Source organism: Coregonus lavaretus (assembly GCF_964263955.1).
Source record: "Coregonus lavaretus genome assembly, chromosome: 3".
Classification (NCBI taxonomy): Eukaryota; Metazoa; Chordata; class Actinopteri; order Salmoniformes; family Salmonidae; genus Coregonus; species Coregonus lavaretus.
Genome location: NC_139990.1, coordinates 24,653,898 through 24,673,686, shown reverse-complemented (window position 1 = coordinate 24,673,686; position 19,789 = coordinate 24,653,898). Strand labels below are relative to the sequence as shown.

The 19,789-nt window shown below is 44.6% G+C and overlaps 1 protein-coding gene across 1 annotated transcript in view; it reads left to right on the top strand.

The window, feature by feature from the left end:
• carmil1 (capping protein regulator and myosin 1 linker 1) overlaps window positions 1-19,527 on the top strand; it is a 32,548-nt gene extending 13,021 nt beyond the window's left edge. Inside the window, exons 10-38 of the mRNA XM_084158109.1 lie at window positions 560-648; window positions 1,326-1,420; window positions 1,637-1,723; window positions 1,806-1,909; window positions 2,185-2,262; window positions 2,703-2,779; window positions 2,935-3,039; window positions 3,382-3,451; window positions 3,746-3,827; window positions 3,923-4,022; window positions 4,143-4,197; window positions 4,301-4,473; window positions 4,597-4,665; window positions 4,808-4,901; window positions 5,080-5,178; window positions 5,417-5,545; window positions 5,853-5,987; window positions 9,156-9,331; window positions 9,867-9,954; window positions 10,154-10,306; window positions 10,413-10,479; window positions 10,626-10,816; window positions 10,981-11,099; window positions 11,835-12,237; window positions 17,036-17,078; window positions 17,396-17,563; window positions 17,730-17,846; window positions 18,180-18,332; window positions 18,671-19,527. Coding sequence (XP_084014235.1) covers window positions 560-648; window positions 1,326-1,420; window positions 1,637-1,723; window positions 1,806-1,909; window positions 2,185-2,262; window positions 2,703-2,779; window positions 2,935-3,039; window positions 3,382-3,451; window positions 3,746-3,827; window positions 3,923-4,022; window positions 4,143-4,197; window positions 4,301-4,473; window positions 4,597-4,665; window positions 4,808-4,901; window positions 5,080-5,178; window positions 5,417-5,545; window positions 5,853-5,987; window positions 9,156-9,331; window positions 9,867-9,954; window positions 10,154-10,306; window positions 10,413-10,479; window positions 10,626-10,816; window positions 10,981-11,099; window positions 11,835-12,237; window positions 17,036-17,078; window positions 17,396-17,563; window positions 17,730-17,846; window positions 18,180-18,332; window positions 18,671-18,843 — 3,492 coding nt within the window. The 3' untranslated portion in view covers window positions 18,844-19,527. The remainder of the gene's footprint in view (window positions 1-559; window positions 649-1,325; window positions 1,421-1,636; window positions 1,724-1,805; window positions 1,910-2,184; window positions 2,263-2,702; window positions 2,780-2,934; window positions 3,040-3,381; window positions 3,452-3,745; window positions 3,828-3,922; window positions 4,023-4,142; window positions 4,198-4,300; window positions 4,474-4,596; window positions 4,666-4,807; window positions 4,902-5,079; window positions 5,179-5,416; window positions 5,546-5,852; window positions 5,988-9,155; window positions 9,332-9,866; window positions 9,955-10,153; window positions 10,307-10,412; window positions 10,480-10,625; window positions 10,817-10,980; window positions 11,100-11,834; window positions 12,238-17,035; window positions 17,079-17,395; window positions 17,564-17,729; window positions 17,847-18,179; window positions 18,333-18,670) is intronic.
• Window positions 19,528-19,789: the final 262 nt, after the last annotated feature.

Here is a 19,789-nt window from a genome sequence, read left to right as displayed (position 1 = left end):
AGAAAGGTGGATGACTGAGATGATCAGTGTGGGAACTTAAAACCTGTACTGTAGGTATAATGCATTATGATGCCGTTATAATGCATTGTCGGACTTTCAATAAAAAGTGCTTATTTGTATTGAAACAATTCTTTATTATATAACTTCCACTGTGCTCCAAGAGTGGCTGAACACACTTTGTAAAGGGCACACTGGCCACAGCAGGAAGAGGACAGCTGTGTGTGTATAAAGGAGTATATGTTCTGGTGGTGGAAGGCAGAGATGAGGATGAGATGTCACAAGCTCTTTATTAGTCAGTGATGATATATTATAATAACAGGGATGGTGTGACTGCTGCTGATACTTAGTCATAGGAGGTGTGTGTGCTCGCGCACTGTGTGTGTGTGTGTGCGTGTGAATTTTTTATTGAATGTGTACATGTGGCATGTGTCCTTGTGTGTGTTTGCATTCATGTGTGTTTATGAATTTACAAGTTTTATGTTTTTGTACAGTAAGTTATGCATCTGTGTTTACACAAGCCTGAGCTTGCTGCTTTTCACACTAAAGTGTTTGCTTGCAGTCCACAGATGTGTGTGAACAAATCCTGCGAGTTGTGGCCCGCTCTAGTCGCTTAGAGGAGATGGTTTTAGAGAATGCAGGTCTCAGAAGGTGAGCACAAAGCACTGGTAATAAGTTAGACTGGCTTTATCTTATCCACCATCCACCACACACGCAGATCTGGGTGCAAACACAAAACACACACACACACAGTTTCATAATGAATCATGCTCTCGACTGCAGCCATATTCCATACATGCTGTCCAGTGTGAAAATAAGGGTGCAAGCTCGCACAGTAGTTAAACACATGACTCTGACTATTATCAGAAATGCACTTCATGTAGAAAATCCTGAGATAACTTATGTAGAGCTGTGGAAAAAAAGATATACCCAAATGCGCTCCAGCCCAGCCCAAATGAAAAAGGGTGGATCAGGTGCTCGACTGAGAGACTTGAAAATCCCAAAAACATTCCTTCCCCCAGGATACTTCAACTGGTGACTATCCGGCAGAGTAAAGAAAAAGAAGCACTCTGTTGCTGCGTAAATCTGATCTATTTATTGACGGGACAAACAAACAATAGTCTTTCAATAGGCTCTGAGGTAGGGGATTCATGCCGAAACGTAAGCCTATTGTTTGTTTGTCCCGTCAATAAATCGATCAGATTTACACAGCAACATAGTGCTCCTTTTTCTTTATTCTGCCGGATAGTCACCAGTTGAAGTATCCTGGGGGAAGGAATGTTTTTTTGGATTATTTAGAGCTGGGTCTTTTCTTGATATTTTCACAGTGATTTCGCACAGAAGCTAGCCAACGCTCTGGCCTACAACCCCGCCTCTGCCCTTCACACCCTCAACCTCACAAACAACTCCCTGGAGGACAAGGGTACAACAAACTTCCTGCTTTAAATATTTAATGATATTCAGTGATATTCAATGATTAGATATACAGGATACTGCACTGATCTAGAATTCTAGCTTCTAGTATTCTGTTCTACATTGGCATGGATCGTCTCAATGGCCAAATGTGTGTCTCAAAGCTTCAGGTTCATGAGAGGTTTATAAGTTTGTTCATAAGTTTGCGATGCATTTTTATTTATAGGTGTATCTGCTCTCAGTGCACAGCTAGCCAAACTCCCAATGGGTCTCAAGCATTTGAACCTCTCAAAGACCTCCATATCACAAAAAGGTATTGTAAATTTATGACCAATTTACTTGGCAAATATCATGTGTGATGTCACTTCCTCTGAACTGCCTGTGTATGCGGTCAGGGGTTAACAGTCTTGCCCAGGCGCTGAGTGCCAACCCTGCTGTCCCCACTACCCTCACACACCTGGACCTCTGTGGGAACTCACTCCGAGGAGACGACCTCCCAGTATGTACCTCTCCTGGTAGAAGTTGCTAGGCACAGATCTAGGATCAGCTAACCCTCCACAAAGCCTAACCGTAATCGAAAGGGAGGGAGTGCAAAACTCAACATCATCAAACTCTTAAACGTTCTGTCCTGGCTTTCATATATGTTTTACACAGGCCACAGAAATAGTGTGAAATAGGATTTGAAATATTCACTGAAATCCATAGACCTATTTCCCCCTTCATTGTACTCAGTGTTTTCTGTTCTTTTCATAATTTCTCTGACTCTTTTCACAGAATCTGTACAATTTCCTGGGTCAACCTAACAGTCTAGTAACTCTGGATCTTTCCAACAGTGACTGCTGTCTGGACCAAGTGAGTGAACCCTCATCCAATGCTAAGACAAGTTTGCACTACTATTGCTAGGCAGTGATTGGACAATTGGACTTTAACCCTCTTTATGGGCACATTATTTGGCTATTCTAAACGTAACCAAAAATCTACATTAATTAGATAAGTTTAATTGTAATAATATGCGATGAAAGTGAACTTGTCATATTTGGACATCATGTGACCTGTTTTATAAGCATACCGTCTGCTTTTGATATCACTATTATTAATCGGGAAATAACATCATTTGAATTTGCTTTTTATACAGTTATATTTGTGGATCTTGTCGTTATATTTGTTGCTACGCAAATGGCCAGTCCCTTTCGTAAGATATTGTCTGTAGCTCTCTAGACTGAGTTTGGAGAAGATCTGGGATATCACTTGGCTGGCCTATTTTATACAGATGCTCAACTCCTGTCTTCCAGGTCTGCACTTCACTTCTACGAGGTTCTCTCAAGCACCTCTCAGTGCTCAACATGTCTAAGAGCGTTTTCTCTCACAGGTGAGCCATACTACAACAAAATCACTTGCATATGCTAAAAGAAGCCTGTCGCTCAGTAGTTGCTGTTGCTTTCTATGTCCATGTGTCATATAACGCTCAAAATATCTCAAAGTGAGAACTCTACCAAAGTGCTGGTATTCTTTTTGAACCCACAGGAGAAGTAAAGATGTGCCGCATTCCTTCAAAGAGTTCTTTGGCACTGCCCTGGCGCTGAGCAGTGTCAACCTATCTGGAACCAAACTCCCCCTGGAGGCACTCAAGTGAGCTTGCAGTCCATTCATGCCATTTGCTCCATTTAACTGTATTACACCTAGAATGAAACTATGGTGGATATTCCTGGAGAAAATGTACATGTCTATAAATGGTTAGTGATGTATCTTTTAGACAGGATGTCATAGTCATTCAGCTTTTTAAAAAATAAAATTGTCCTTTTGCTTCATTTAAAAAAGAAATGGTAAGTAGTTATAGAAACATTACTTAAAAGTTGCTGTGAACAAGAAAGCAATATAACCACACCAACTCTTTACTGCCTGCATACTTCAGTCTGCTTTGTTCATTTAACTGAATAGAAAATAAGCTTTAATGACTGTCTTTCGCCTCAGGGCACTTTTACTAGGTCTTGGCTGCAATCCTAATCTAAGTGAAGTGTCACTGGATCTCAGCAGCTCTGAGGTAAGAGACTGAACTACTGCCTTGGTCCTGCCACACTTAACTGAATCTCTGAGGGAGAAATTAAAGGGGAAGTCTACTCTGAAATAAAATTCTAAAATAAAATGTTGTCTTGACACCCCTTTATTATTCTGAATATACTGATTGAATTACTTAACTTTACTTATGTACCCTGAATGGCAATCAAATAAATCACCAAAATACATGTATGGATATTATCCTGAATTGCAATTGCTATCCTTTCTCTAAATGTTTTTTTTCTTCTTTTTTTTTCTTCTTTTCTCTCTATTACTTCAGCTAAGATCTGGAGGCTCTCAGATTCTAGAGGGCTGCATAGCTGAGATTCCCAACATCTCTAGCCTAGACATCTCAGACAACGGTGAGGCCCGAGTAGACGCTGTATGTACAGTACATTGATTTTGAACGTTGTATACCTTGATTTTGACTTGATATTGTGTTATATATGTTGCTCAGGTTTGGATTCAGACCTGACCACTCTCTTGGTGTGGCTGGCCAAAAATCGCTCCATTCGCCACCTCTCACTGGGCAAGAACTTCAATAACATCAAGTCCAAGTACGGGACTTACTTACCTTGGAATTTGAATTTTCTTAAATTAACCCGTCACTTAATATCCTTCTGTTTGTATCCTTCTCTCTGTCTGGAATGTAACGAAGAGAGCATGTCTTTCCACAGAAATGTGTCTCAAGTCTTGGACAACCTGGTGCACATGATACAGGAGGAGGAATCGGTGAGTCAGCTGTTATGGTGACACTTAGCCATAACAGCTTAGCATAAACACAATGTGTCTAACCATTCATTACCATTGTTCAACTAACCTCTTTGTCACTTAGCCCCTGACGTCCCTCTCCCTGGCCGACTCCAAGCTGAAGGGAGATCTGTCCATCGTGCTGAACGCTCTGGGCAGCAACACCAGCCTGACCCGGGTGGACATCAGTGGCAACGGCATGGGAGACATGGGGGCCAAGATGCTGGCCAAGGCCCTACAGATCAACACCAAACTCAGGTAAGAGGTCAAGGCTAAAGAAGAGGTCCACTATAGTCAACTGCTCCAAGTTTCAATACTGCATAATATTGATTCTACTGTATTCTATTGTTCTTTATTGTCATCTATAATGCGTTTGTACAGGACGGTTATGTGGGACAAAAACAATGTCAGCCTACAAGGCCTCCAGGATGTGGCATCTGCTCTACAAAAGTATGTATCTGTGTGTGTCACAATTCATTCTATTCATTTATACTCTTCTGCACATCTTTACATTGATATTTTGGTTAGGATATGTGAGTAGGCATACACTTAGCTACATATAGAGTACTGTTACCCTCTCTGTCTCTTTCAGGAACCACACCATCCGCTTCATGCCCATCCCCATCATCGATGCTGCCCAGGCCCTCAAGGCCAGCCCTGAGAAAACAGAGGACGCCCTACTAAAGGTCAAAGTTCATGTTTGGCTGCATGGTGGATATGAACTGATGACAGAATTCATATCAATTATCATTGATAACAAGGCATCAATAGCAGTGTTGAATGCAAAAACCGTCACATTTCCAGGCTATCTGTATAAATTGTAAAACATTCTTAGATTGTTTAGTTTTTTATCAATCTCTACAGATGGAGCAGTATCTCCTAAGGAACCACGAGACTCGAAAATACCTCCAAGAGCAAGCTTACCGGCTCCAGCAAGGCATTGTTACGACAACCACACAACAGGTGACCCGTCTGTTTAACTGTTTGATCTGCAACTTTCATTTTCATGTCTCGCCACTTGTTTGGATAAATGTTAGTAGCACCTTGAGTTTCCACTGGAGAAATAAAAGTTACATACTACATATTTTACATTAAGTGTTGAATGACCATAAACCATTACATGACCTCTCCCATTGAATGGTGAATGACCTCTCAATGTCTTCTGATGACTTCTGACCAATCCTGCATTCTGCTGCTCTAGATGATGGACAGGATCTGTGTAAAGGTGCAGGACCACCTGAACTCCCTGAGGTACTCGGAGACCGATGTCATCCAGGAGGACATGAAGGTGGCCAAGAACCTCATGAAGGACGCCAGGAACTCCAAAAGAGTGAGCTGAGAACCAGACGTATTGTTCTCATAGAACCACTAAAACAAATGAACGCAGAAGATATAGAATGTGGATGTCAAACTCTGCGCTAGAGAGACAAAAAGTGATCAACATTAACATCAAACTCTACATGGGACTTCCTGGTTAAATAATATTTTGAAAAACAAGAATACAGAAAGAGAGAAGAACCTCAAACTCAAATGGTTAGATGAGAACAGTCTAATCTTTTCTCTTTTTTTTCCCTCTTCCCCTCTTTTTTTCTCTTTCTTTGTCTGCCTCTCCTTCCATACCCTGCTCATCTATCCAGCTGCTGCCCAACCTGTACCATCTGAGGGGATCTCTTGGTGGCATGGGCAGCCCCCCTGACATGGGCGGCCCCATTCAGGACAAGCTGGAGTCCATGGCTGGAGAGATAGCCAGGGTCATGGATGAGCAGCTACAGGTACGCAACAGTTAACAAAGCAGTAAATGCATAATGTCTTTTAACAGTATTTTTCAAACCAGATCAAATCAAATCAAAATCAAATCAAATTTTATTGGCCACATGCGCCGAATACAACAGGTGCTGACATTACAGTGAAATGCTTACTTACAGCCCTTAACCAACAGTGCATTTATTTTTAATAAAAAAGTAAAATAAAACAACAACAAAAAAGTGTTGAGATAAAAAAGAGCAGAAGTAAAATAAAATAACAGTAGGGAGGCTATATATACAGGGGGGGTACCGGTGCAGAGTCAATGTGCGGGGGCACCGGCTAGTTGAGGTAGTTGAAGTAATATGTACATGTGGGTAGAGTTAAAGTGACTATGCATAAATAATTAACAGAGTAGCAGCATCGTAAAAGGATGGGGTGGGGGAGGGTGGGCAGTGCAAATAGTCTGGGTAGCCATGATTAGCTGTTCAGGAGTCTTATGGCTTGGGGGTAGCAGCTGTTGAGAAGTCTTTTGGACCTAGATTTGGCACTCCGGTACCGCTTGCCGTGCGGTAGCAGAGAGAACAGTCTATGACTAGGGTGGCTGGAGTCTTTGACAATTTTGAGGGCCTTCCTCTGACACCGCCTGGTATAGAGGTCCTGGATGGCAGGAAGCTTGGCCCCAGTGATGTACTGGGCCGTACGCACTACCCTCTGTAGTGCCTTGCGGTCGGAGGCCAAGCAGTTGCCATACCAGGCGGTGATGCAACCAGTCAGGATGCTCTCGATGGTGCAGCTGTATAATTTTTTGAGGATCTGAGGACCCATGCCAAATCTTTTCAGTCTCCTGAGGGGGAATAGGCTTTGTCGTGCCCTCTTCACGACTGTCTTGGTGTGTTTGGACCATGATAGTTTGTTGATGATGTGGACACCAAGGAACTTGAAGCTCTCAACCTGTTCCACTACAGCCCTGTCGATGAGAATGGGGGCGTGCTCAGTCCTCTTTTTTTATCCTGTAGTCCACAATCATCTCCTTTGTCTTGGTCACGTTGAGGGAGAGGTTGTTATCCTGGCACCACACGGCCAGGTCTCTGACCTCCTCCCTATAGGCTGTCTCATCGTTGTCGGTGATCAGGCCTACCACTGTTGTGTCGTCTGCAAACTTAATGATGGTTTTGGAGTCGTGCCTGGCCATGCAGTCATGGGTGAACAGGGAGTACAGGACTGGGACTGAGCACGCACCCCTGAGGGGCCCCCGTGTTGAGGATCAGTGTGGCAGATGTGTTGTTACCTACCCTTACCACCTGGGGGCGGCCCGTCAGGAAGTCCAGGATCCAGTTGCAGAGGGAGGTGTTAAATGACTAATGTAAAATGACTAAAATGTAAAAATGTAAAATGTAGGTGTTTAGTCCCAGGATCCTTAGTTTAGTGATGAGCTTTGAGGGCATAATGGTGTTGAATGCTGAGCTGTAGTCAATGAATAGCATTCTGACGTAGGTGTTCCTCTTGTCCAGGTGGGAAAGGGCAGTGTGGAGTGCAAAAGAGATTGCATCATCTGTGGATCTGTTGGGGCGGTATGCAAATTGGAGTGGGTCTATGGTTTCTGGGATAATGGTGTTGATGTGAGCCATGACCAGCCTTTCAAAGCACTTCATGGCTACAGACGTCAGTGCTACGGGTCGGTAGTCATTTAGGCAGGTTATCTTAGTGTCCTTGGGCACGGGGACTATGGTGGTCTGCTTGAAACATGTTGGTATTACAGACTCAGTCAGGGACATGTTGAAAATGTCAGTGAAGACACTTGCCAGTTGGTCAGCAGATGCTCGGAGTACACGTCCTGGTAATCCGTCTGGCCCTGCGGCCTTGTGAATGTTGACCCGCTTAAAAGTCTTACTCACATCGGCTACGGAGAGAGCGTGATCACATAGTCATCCGGAACAGCTGGTGTTCTCATGCATGCTTCAGTGTTGCTTGCCTCGAAGCGAGCATAGAAGTGGTTTAGCTCGTCTGGAAGTCTTGTGTCACTGGGCAGCTCGCGGCTGTGCTTCCCTTTGTAGTCTGTAATAGTTTTCAAGCCCTGTCACATCCGACGAGCGTCAGAGCCGGTGTAGTACGATTCAATCTTAGTCCTGTATTGACTCTTTGCCTGTTTGATGGTTCGTCGGAGGGCATAGCGGGATTTCTTATAAGCGTCCGGGTTAGAGTCCCGCTCCTTGAAAGCGGCAGCTCTACCCTTTAGCTCAGTGCGGATGTTTCCTGTAATCCATGGCTTCTGGTGGGGACGACATCATCGATGCACTTATTGATGAAGCCAGTGACTGATGTGGTGTACTCCTCAATGCTATCTGAAGAATCCCGGAACATGTTCCAGTCTGTGCTAGCAAAACAGTCCTGTAGCTTAGCATCTGTGTCATCTGACCACTTTTTTATTAACCGAGTCACTGGTGCTTCCTGCTTTAGTTTTTGCTTATAAGCAGGAATCAGGAGGATAGAGTTATGGTCAGATTTGCCAAATGGAGGGCGAGGGAGAGCTTTGTATGCGTCTCTGTGTGTGGAGTAAAGGTGGTCTAGAGTTTTTTTCCCTCTGGTTGCACATTTAACATGCTGGTAGAAATTAGGTAGAACGGATTTAAGTTTCCCTGCATTAAAGTCCCAGGCCACTAGGAGCGCTGCCTCTGGATGAGCGTTTTCCTGTTCACTTATGGCCTTATACAGCTCATTCAGTGCAATCTTAATGCCATCATTGGTTTGTGGTGGTAAATAGACAGCTATGAAAAATATAGATGAAAACTCTCTTGGTAAATAGTGTGGTCTACAGCTTATCATAAGATAAAGGAAGGACGCCAGGAACTCCAAAACCTTGAGACTTCCTTAGTATTTGATTTTGTTGATTTATCTCCGTGAATAACATAGTCTAGTGTTTCTCAATTCCTCGAAGTTGGATGTTTTTGTTTTAGTCCCGTAAAAGCACACCTGATTAAACTGATCATGTGCTTGATGATTATTAATTGAGTAGTTGAATCAGGTGTGCTTGTGATTGGGCTTGAACAAAACTGTGCAAGATCAACCACTGCCCTCGTCCTTGCAGCAAGTGTGAATTTGAATAACAACAAGACAACATAACAAGCTAGCGCAGTGCTCTTGCCAACCCCTCTTTTCTCTCTCTCCTGCTCTTTCTCTCGCTCTCTTTGGTCCAGACTTTGTTACAGTCTATGGTTGACACCGCTGAGGGCCTCTGTCCCCACGTGATGAAGAGGAGCAACCTGCATCAGGAGCTGATGAAGGCCAGTGCAGGAAGGATGACCGTCCCCCATAGCTTCATCACCACCACGCTACTGGAGCAGTCAGGAGTCGACATCTTAAACAAGATCAGGTGATCACCACAGGGCCTGGTCAAGATGGGCCTGGTCAAGATAGCTAGCTGATATTCTCATCCAGAGTGACTTACAACTAAGGAAAGGGAAAAAAACGACAAAACAATAGTATCTCCAGAAAAGTTCAAAGACTCATGCTGGGGTCTGGTCCAATGGTAGTCCTGCTGGTCCTGGACTACGCATTGCCTGCTTTGTGCCCGTCACAAGTGACCTTCAACAGTAGGGCTGGGGGGGTGGATTGGAGGAGCCCTTTTGAGACCTAATCAGTAAATAATTTCAAATGTAGACGTTATCAGTTTATCATGTGAATTCAAACCAACTCGTTCATTGTGATCTACTCTGTGTATGACGTCCTAGACCTAGTGAAATAATTGATTATGATTAGGTCACATAGCCTCAGCTGATAACCGTGCAGTGTACATAAACATCATAAACTACTGTAACATAGTCTGTAAATATATGCAGCCAAGTCTTGATACAGTGCTGGTAGTAGAGAGGTAGTATCTGGCTCATGTTCTCCTCTCTGTCACACAGTGAAGTGAAGCTCAGTATGGCGTCCTTCCTCTCAGACCGTATCGTGGATGAGATCTTGGAATCTCTGTCCCGTTCCCAAAACACTCTGGTCAGTCCTGTATACTACAACAGACTCTTCCACTCTCAATTTCTCTTTCACACACCACACACACACACACAAACACACAATAATGCATTTTTGCTTCAATTGCTTATAATGCTGATTAGGGCACATCTGCACCATATCAAAGCAAATACTGGTGAAGGAACACTGCCACTATATGCCTTTTCCTCCCTTCCCACACCAGGCAGAACACCTGACCAGGAAAGCGCAGCCTCTTGTCCACCAGGAGCCCAAAGAGACGGAGGTGCTGGAGGAGACGGTCCTCCAGCCTGAGACCCAGACCCAGGAGCAGTGGCCGCACCCTGCTGAGAGGCTGGAGGAGATGGACACCTGTGTGGTAACTAAGACTAGTACTGCTATGACGTTTTGTGATTCCCATCTGCTGTACTGAAGCATGACTCACTGGCTGACTGTTTTTTCTTGACTGTGTTTGTGACCTGCAGATGACACCCAAGTCCAAGAGGAAGAGCATTCTCTGCAGGATGCTGCGGCCTGTATCTGTGGCCTTTGGTGAGGTTATGTTCTACATCCCGGGTACAGTAGATCTGGTCAAATAGATTTAAACTACAGTACAGTAGTAATGTAGTATTTCAGCATCTTGGAATGAGAGGGGTTTGGTTTTGCCTCGTCTATTGATGGTTGTTCTTGTCCATCAGAAATGGAGTTTGACTTGGACAAGGCCCTGGAAGAAGTGCCTATACACGAGGAAGACCCGCCCCCTCCTCCACTATCGGAGAAGATGCCGACGTACTTTGGCGAGCTGCCGACTATGGAGGTCCAAAAGCTAGAGCACCACACTAAGCTCCGCCCAAAACCGAAAAAGAGGACCAAACCTAGCCGAGCACCAGTAAGAGGCAACCTGCCCCCTCTCTCTTATTCCCCCTCCATTCCCCCTCTCTTTCTCCCTCTTCCACTCTCTTTCTCCCTCTTTCTCTATTTCTACGTCGACCTACTATACTGTATGATATGAGTATGGCTTGATGTAGGCCTACATATTTTTGGGGTTTTCAGCGGGTACCAATCTGCACCTCTCCACCACCAGAAGAAGTGGAGCAGAACTGCCTCCTGGGAAAAGTGGATGAGGGTGTTGATGAATTCTTCTACAAGAAAATCACCCAACTTAGTTTTAAGTGAGTCCTAATTCCTTTTATGGTGAACTCTTTCCAAAAAGTAAATGAAATTACTTGACGTTTAGAATAAATTATTCTAGTTTCCACAAGATTTAAATCACTCAGTTTTTGTGTAAAAGCATGCAGCAGTAAGCTACAAATGGCAAGATGGTTTACCTACAGGTAAATGCCAAAATAAAGGAAACACCAACATAAAGTGTCTTAATAGGGCGTTGGGCCACCACGAGCCACCAGAACAGCTTCAATGCGCATTGGCATAGATTCTACAAGTGTTTATAACTCTATTGGAGGGAGGCGACACCATTCTTCCACGAGAAATTCCATAATTTGGTGTTTTTTTTATGGTGGTGCAAAACCCTGTCTCAGGCACCGCTCCAGAATCTCCCATAAGTGTTTCATTGGGTTGAGATATGGTGACTGAGACACAGACACACTTTAAACCCCCTATGCTCCTTTGAGACCCCTCTTTCAAAGTCACTGAGATCTCTTCTTCTAGCCATGGTAGCCAAAATAATGGGTAACTGGGCATTTTTATACATGACCCTAAGCATGTATAAAAGCATGTATGGGATGATAATTGCTTGGAACCACACCTGTGTGGAAGCACCTGCTTTCAATATACTTTGTATCCCTCATTTACTCAAGTGTTCCCTTTATTTTGGCAGTTACATGTACCTTAATTATAGAAGTTGTGAGTGTGTACTGTTCAGCAAAAGTATTCTCAAACATTTCCAGACGATCCACCCTGAGGGGCTCCTCCAACATCCAGGAGGGTTCGGAGAAGAAACGGGAATCCCGGAAAAGCGGCTTCCTTAACCTCATTAAGTCTCGCACCTCCAAGTCCGAGAAGAGCCATGGAGCAGCCGCCATCACCACCCCGGCTTCTGCCACCATCACCCCTGTAACAGAGGAGCCGCTGTCCCCCAAGGCTCCGTTGAGGGACCATTCCGAAATCTCCCCTGACCGCTCAGAAAAGCCGCCAACCAATGAACCCACTGCGGAACAGCACTCGGAGAGTGACAGTAAGGGGGGTCCTCACAGTGGCCGGCACTTTGGGGTCCCCGTAATGGGCCCCATTATGGGCATGGACCTCCTGGCGCAGATGAAAAAAATGCATGAGAAAATGGCCGCCCATAAGGTGGGTAAACTGACCAGTCAGTAGCACCCCTTAGCAAAACAAACAGTTTGAGCTTCTACTTCTAAAAATCCACCTTTCCAGAAATAAGTCTCTCACTGTTGCCGCTTGCTACAGACCCCCCTCAGCCCCCAGCTGTGCCCTGAACACCATATGTGAATTGATTGCCCCCCATCTATCCTCAGAGTTCGTATTGCTTGGTGACCTAAACTGGGATATGCTTAACACCCCGGCCGTCCTACAATCTAAACTAGATGCCCTCAATCTCACACAAATTATCAAGGAACCTACCAGGTACAACCCTACATCTGTTAACATGGGCACCCTCATAGATATCATCCTGACTAATTTATCTTCTAAATACACCTCCGCTGTCTTCAACCAGGATCTCAGCGATCACTGCCTCATTGCCTGCATCCGTAATGGGTCCGCGGTCAAACGACCACCCCTCATCACTGTCAAACGCTCCCTAAAACACTTCAGCGAGCAGGCCTTTCTAATTGACCTGGCCCGGGTATCCTGGATGGATATTGACCTCATTCCGTCAGTAGAGGATGCCTGGTTGTCCTTTAAAAGTGCTTTCCTCTCCATCTTAAATAAGCTTGCCCCATTCAAAAAATTCAGAACTAAGAACAGATATAGCCCCTGGTTTACCCCAGACTTGACTGCCCTTGACCAGCACAAAAACATCCTGTGGCGTACTGCATTCGCATCGAACAGCCCCCGCGATATGCAACTTTTCAGGGAAGTCAGGAACCAATATACACAATCAGTTAGGAAAGCAAAGGCTAGCTTTTTCAAACAGAAAGTTGCATCCTGTAGCACTAACTCCAAAAAGTTTTGGGACACTGTAGAATATGTCCATGGAGAATAAGAGCACCTCCTCCCAGCTGCCCACTGCACTGAGGCTAGGAAACACTGTCACTACCGATAAATCTACGATAATCTAAAATTTCAACAAGCATTTTGCTACGGCTGGTCATGCTTTCCACCTGGCTACCCCTACCCTGGCCACCAGCTCTGCACCCTCCGCTGCAACTTGCCCGTGCCCACCCCGCTTCTCCTTCACCCAAATTCAGATAACTGATGTTCTGAAAGAGCTGCAAAATCTAGACCCCTACAAATCAGCTGGGCTAGACAATCTGGACCCTTTCTTTCTAAAATTAGCTGCCGAAATTGTCGCAACCCCTATTACCAGCCTGTTCAACCTCTCTCTTTCGTATCGTCTGAGATCCCCAGAGATTAGAAAGCTGCCGTGGTCATCCCCCTCTTCAAAGGGGATGACAATCTAGATCCAAACTGTTACAGACCTATATCCATCCTGCCCTACCTTTCGAAAGTATTTGAAAGCCAAGTTAACAAACAGATCACCGACCATTTCGAATCCCACCGTACCTTCTCCGCTATGCAATCTGGTTTCCGAGCTGGTCATGGGTGTACCTCAGCCACGCTCAAGGTCCTAAACGATATAATAACCGCGATCGATAAAAGACAGTACTGTGCAGCCGTCTTCATTGACCTGGCCAAGGCTTTTGACTCTTGTCAACCACAGACTAAATAGCCTTGGTTTCTCAAATTACTGCCTCGTCTGGTTCACCAAATCAAATCAAATCAAATTTTATTGGCCACATGCGCCGAATACAACAGGTGCAGACATTAGTGAAATGCTTACTTACAGCGCTTAACCAACAGTGCATTTATTTTTTATAAAAAAGTAAAATAAAACAACAACAAAAAAAGTGTTGAGAAAAAAAGAGCAGAAGTAAAATAAAATAACAGTAAGGAGGCTATATATACAGGGGGTACCGGTGCAGAGTCAATGTGCGGGGGCACCGGCTAGTTGAGGTAGTTGAAGTAATATGTACATGTGGGTAGAGTTAAAGTGACTATGCATAAATAATTAACAGAGTAGCAGCAGCGTAAAAAGATGGGGTGGGGGGGCAGTGCAAATAGTCTGGGTAGCCATGATTAGCTGTTCAGGAGTCTTATGGCTTGGGGGTAGAAGCTGTTGAGAAGTCTATTGGACCTAGACTTGGCACTCCGGTACCGCTTGCCGTGCGGTAGCAGAGAGAACAGTCTATGACTAGGGTGGCTGGAGTCTTTGACAATTTTGAGGGCCTTCCTCTGACACCGCCTGGTATAGAGGTCCTGGATGGCAGGAAGCTTGGCCCCAGTGATGTACTGGGCCGTACGCACTACCCTCTGTAGTGCCTTGCGGTCGGAGGCCAAGCAGTTGCCATACCAGGCGGTGATGCAACCAGTCAGGATGCTCTCGATGGTGCAGCTGTATAATTTTTTGAGGATCTGAGGACCCATGCCGAATCTTTTCAGTCTCCTGAGGGGGAATAGGCTATGTTCGTGCCCTCTTCACGACTGTCTTGGTGTGTTTGGACCATGATAGTTCGTTGGTGATGTGGACACCAAGGAACTTGAAGCTCTCAACCTGTTCCACTACAGCCCCGTCGATGAGAATGGGGGCGTGCTCAGTCCTCTTTTTTTTCCTGTAGTCCACAATCATCTCCTTTGTCTTGGTCACGTTTAGGGAGAGGTTGTTATTCTGGCACCACACGGCCAGGTCTCTGACCTCCTCCCTATAGGCTGTCTCATCGTTGTCGGTGATCAGGCCTGCCACTGTTGTGTCGTCGGAAAACTTAATGATGGTGTTGGAGTCGTGCCTGGCCATGCAGTCATGGGTGAACAGGGAGTACAGGAAGGGACTGAGCACGCACCCCTGAGGGGCCCCCGTGTTGAGGGTCAGTGTGGCAGATGTGTTGTTACCTACCCTTACCACCTGGGGGCGGCCCGTCAGGAAGTCCAGGATCCAGTTGCAGAGGGAGGTGTTTAGTCCCAGGATCCTTAGCTTAGTGATGAGCTTTGAGGGCACTATGGTGTTGAATGCTGAGCTGTAGTCAATGAATAGCATTCTCACGTAGGTGTTCCTCTTGTCCAGGTGGGAAAGGGCAGTGTGGAGTGCAATAGAGATTGCATCATCTGTGGATCTGTTGGGGCGGTATGCAAATTGGAGTGGGTCTAGGGTTTCTGGGATAATGGTGTTGATGTGAGCCATGACCAGCCTTTCAAAGCACTTCATGGCTACAGACGTCAGTGCTACGGGTCGGTAGTCATTTAGGCAGGTTATCTTAGTGTCCTTGGGCACGGGGACTATGGTGGTCTGCTTGAAACATGTTGGTATTACAGACTCAGTCAGGGACATGTTGAAAATGTCAGTGAAGACACTTGCCAGTTGGTCAGCACATGCTCGGAGTACACGTCCTGGTAATCCGTCTGGCCCTGCGGCCTTGTGGATGTTGACCGGCTTAAAAGTCTTACTCACATCGGCTATGGAGAGAGCGTGATCACATAGTCATCCGGAACAGCTGGTGCTCTCATGCATGCTTCAGTGTTGCTTGCCTCGAAGCGAGCATAGAAGTGGTTTAGCTCGTCTGGTAGGCTTGTGTCACTGGGAAGCTCGCGGCTGTGCTTCCCTTTTGTAGTCTGTAATAGTTTTCAAGCCCTGCCACATCCGACGAGCGTCAGAGCCGGTGTAGTACGATTCAATCTTAGTCCTGTATTGACTCTTTGCCTGTTTGATGGTTCGTCGGAGGGCATAGCGGGATTTCTTATAAGCATCCGGGTTAGAGTCCCGCTCCTTGAAAGCGGCAGCTCTACCCTTTAGCTCAGTGCGGATGTTTCCTGTAATCCATGGCTTCTGGTTGGGGTATGTACGTACGGTCACTGTGGGGACGACATCATCGATGCACTTATTGATGAAGCCAGTGACTGATGTGGTGTACTCCTCAATGCTATCTGAAGAATCCCGGAACAGTTTCCAGTCTGTGCTAGCAAAACAGTCCTGTAGCTTAGCATCTGCGTCATCTGACCACTTTTTTATTAACCGAGTCACTGGTGCTTCCTGCTTTAGTTTTTGCTTATAAGCAGGAATCAGGAGGATAGTTATGGTCAGATTTGCCAAATGGAGGGCGAGGGAGAGCTTTGTATGCGTCTCTGTGTGTGGAGTAAAGGTGGTCTAGAGTTTTTTTTCCTCTGGTTGCACATTTAACATGCTGGTAGAAATTAGGTAGAACGGATTTAAGTTTCCCTGCATTAAAGTCCCCGGCCACTAGGAGCGCTGCCTCTGGATGAGCGTTTTCCTTTTGACTTATGGCCTTATACTGCTCATTCAGTGCAATCTTAATGCCAGCATTGGTTTGTGGTGGTAAATAGACAGCTATGAAAAATATAGATGAAAACTCTCTTGGTAAATAGTGTGGTCTACAGCTTATCATAAGATACTCTACCTCAGGCGAGCAAAACCTTGAGACTTCCTTAGTATTTGATTTTGTGCACCAGCTGTTGTTTACAAATATACACCACCACCCCTTGTCTTACCGGAGTCAGCCGTTCTATCCTGCCGATGTAGCGTATAGCCCGCTAGCTGTATGTTATCCATGTCGTCGTTCAGCCTCCTCTGAAAAAGTCCCAGATAGTAAGGAATAAGGGAGATAGTTTGTTCTTTTAAAGTTGAATGTACACTATATTTGCTGTATTCAACCTTTAATCTGCCAATCATTTGGAAAGCTACAGATCATCGTGAGTGGATAACTGTGTGAAGGTGCTGCCCTATAGTGTCTCTGTATGGAACATCCATGTGTATGCTTTGCTCAGACTGTTGAATATGGTCATGAACGAGTGCCCTCGTAGAACCATGCGGCGGAAAACACAATGTTGCCTCTAGAAGCAGGTTTAGGACTAACTAAAGACATTGGCCATACTGAACAATGTTTGTTTGTTCTTTTTACAGTCTGACTCATCTTCCTCTTCAGACAAGGCAGATGGTAAACAAGGTGAGTTGGCCTCTATCCCAATCAGATAATTAGATTTTTTTATTACATTTAGTGATATTTAATCTTTATGTACACAAGGATGGCTCAACTCAATTATGCCACAACGTCTGTCTCGCCGTCTGTCTCGCCGTTCAGCTTGCCAGCTGCCATGGGGTACAATAAAGTCAACAAAATGTTTCATTAAATTAGAGAGCTAGGTAGCTAGCTTTGTTTAGACAGTCCCTTGTAAAAGCTCTACGAACCATCCACACATTTGCTGTGCATTCTATTTCTAAGAAGTGTTCAATATGGATCTTCTTTGTTATGTCTCTCTGTAGGAAAGCTAGAGAGTCAAACATCGTCGATAGACTTGTCGTCGACATCGCCCAGGTCTAAGCCCACCAGTGTTACACCCAGACCCCCAGCACCCCAGGGCATCAAGCCCCACCTGGGACCTCACACTTTGGGACCGCTGAGCCCTCGAACCAGCAGCAGCCACAGCCCAGGTATGCAAATGAATAAGTATACTTTATTGATAGTGATATTCAGATGGGAAATAAGGCCACCAGAAGCAAAAATAGATTAAGATTACTTTGTTTATTGTGATTTTTCTTGTCTTAATTTGTCCTGTTGTCTGTAACCATTCTTTATTTGTCGATTTTTCACCCTCAGATGACACCCCTGACTCCCCTCTTGAAAACGTATCCCCAAAAGGACCACTGCCTGCCCCTCGCCTGAAGAGGGCGCCCTCAGACTGTGAGAGGCAGGGGGATACTAGCCCCATTAATGGTAGGTGTATGTATTTATTACCCGTGTACCCTCCACCCAGAAGAGCTGTCTTAGGTACAGCTCACGACAGTCCAAAATGTTGATATTGAGAGTAAAGGAATAATCAAAGCTATTTTGCTTCACGTAAAGACAAAGGCATTCTTTTCAATTAACTGAGAACATAGAATGCTATAGAAATATAATCACTATGTGAGTTTGGTAGAATTGAAGCATAAAAGCATCTTTCAGTCTCAGTACGAAAATGTATCCACTCACTACTGTAAGTCCCACTGGATAAGAGTGTCTGCTAAATTACTAAAATGTGAAATGTAATGTAATCTCTCTCTCCATCAGTTGAGCTCACAGGAGACTCCAGCCCATTTGACTTGGACCATGAGACTGACAGGTCTGCTATTGGCAGGAGACCGTGGTCCTCCCTAAAGAGCGCCACTTTTGTGGTACAGGAAGTAGAGGGTCGAGAGCGCACCAAGTCCCTCCCTGCATCTGGTTAGACCAATTACCTTCTCTCCTTCAGCTCTTTTTTAAATTAAGTGTAGTTTTGTAGTGTAGTTTTGCGTCCATCAACAACTAATGGTAGTAATGTAAGTTATAGCAGTTTTGGCAGGTCCAATTGTGGCTGTTCTCAGTAATAGTAGTTGTAGGGGTTTCTCCAGGAGCTCCAGTAGCTCTTGTTGTTGGTTTATTAGTACTCACACAGCTGTGACATTGTGTTTGTAGTCTCAGTAGTACCAGTGGTTATGGTTGTAGGCTACCAGTTGCAGCTTCCTCATTGTTTAGTACCATATCAGCTCACACACCGCTGTCTTGTGTCACTGTCCTTGCAGAGAGACCTTTGTCCATGGTGGACTCTGCCCACTGCCAAAGCCCTGGGGTGTTTGATAAAGACAACAACTCGGAGGAAGACTTCCCTCCTCCTCCTGACACGGACCAAAGACAGGACCTCAGGCCTGACAACATGGAGGAGGAGGACACCATCGATGACACAGTCCCAGTGTAGAGAGAAAAGCTACATCTAGTTTCTCCATACTTTCCTCAAAGTGTTCCATGGAGTGTCCAAGTGCACACTTTGGGAGAATTGTGGAGAATCGTAATGCAGACAAATAGCAAAGAACAAAGAAAGCTTATGGACAAAACCATGCCAATACCTTAGGCTGAATTCTCTTATTCTAAACAAAGACTGATGATTGGCTTATTCAATCAACCAATAAGCAGTTTTGTGTTCCTATGTCTAATATGCATGTAATGTATATTTGTCAATATGTATTAACACAACACTGCTTATTGGTTGATTGAATAAGCCAATCAACAGTCTTTGTTTAGAATAAGATAATTCAGCCTAAGGTATTGGCATGGTTTTGTCCATAAGCTTTCTTTGAAACGTATGTATGGGATTTACATTGTACCATGGGCAAATTGTAAACCTTATTAAGGACAGGCATAATAACTTTGATATATTATGATTTATATGAAATACATGTATTGAGGGGCTTGGGGATGGTTTCCAGTATTATCGTTTTATTGGCTAAATTGATTTATGCTGAAAATATAAACACAAAAAGTCATTTTTCAGTTTTACAATGCACTGTAACAAAATCCTTTAAACGTTACATCAAGTTGTCAATACTCCTGTATGTGTATATTTGTTCCAATAAAACATATTTCTACTGGTATACTGCCATGTATGATCTATTGTGCCTTCCAAATACATTAACTTCCATCATGCTGCATAACATAACTAACCATTTAGTTATATTTATTTTACCATGCTTTCCTTGTGGTCTTTTTCTCCAATTGCTTTGGGCAACCCCTATAGAGTACCACAGTATGAGTCATAATACCCATAAAACCTAGCAGTAAAACACAGAAATGGTTCCAATAGTTTTTTCATCATTCATTTTTGCTTCAGGGATTTTGGAACTACTTAATATAAGGTCTGTGTTTCG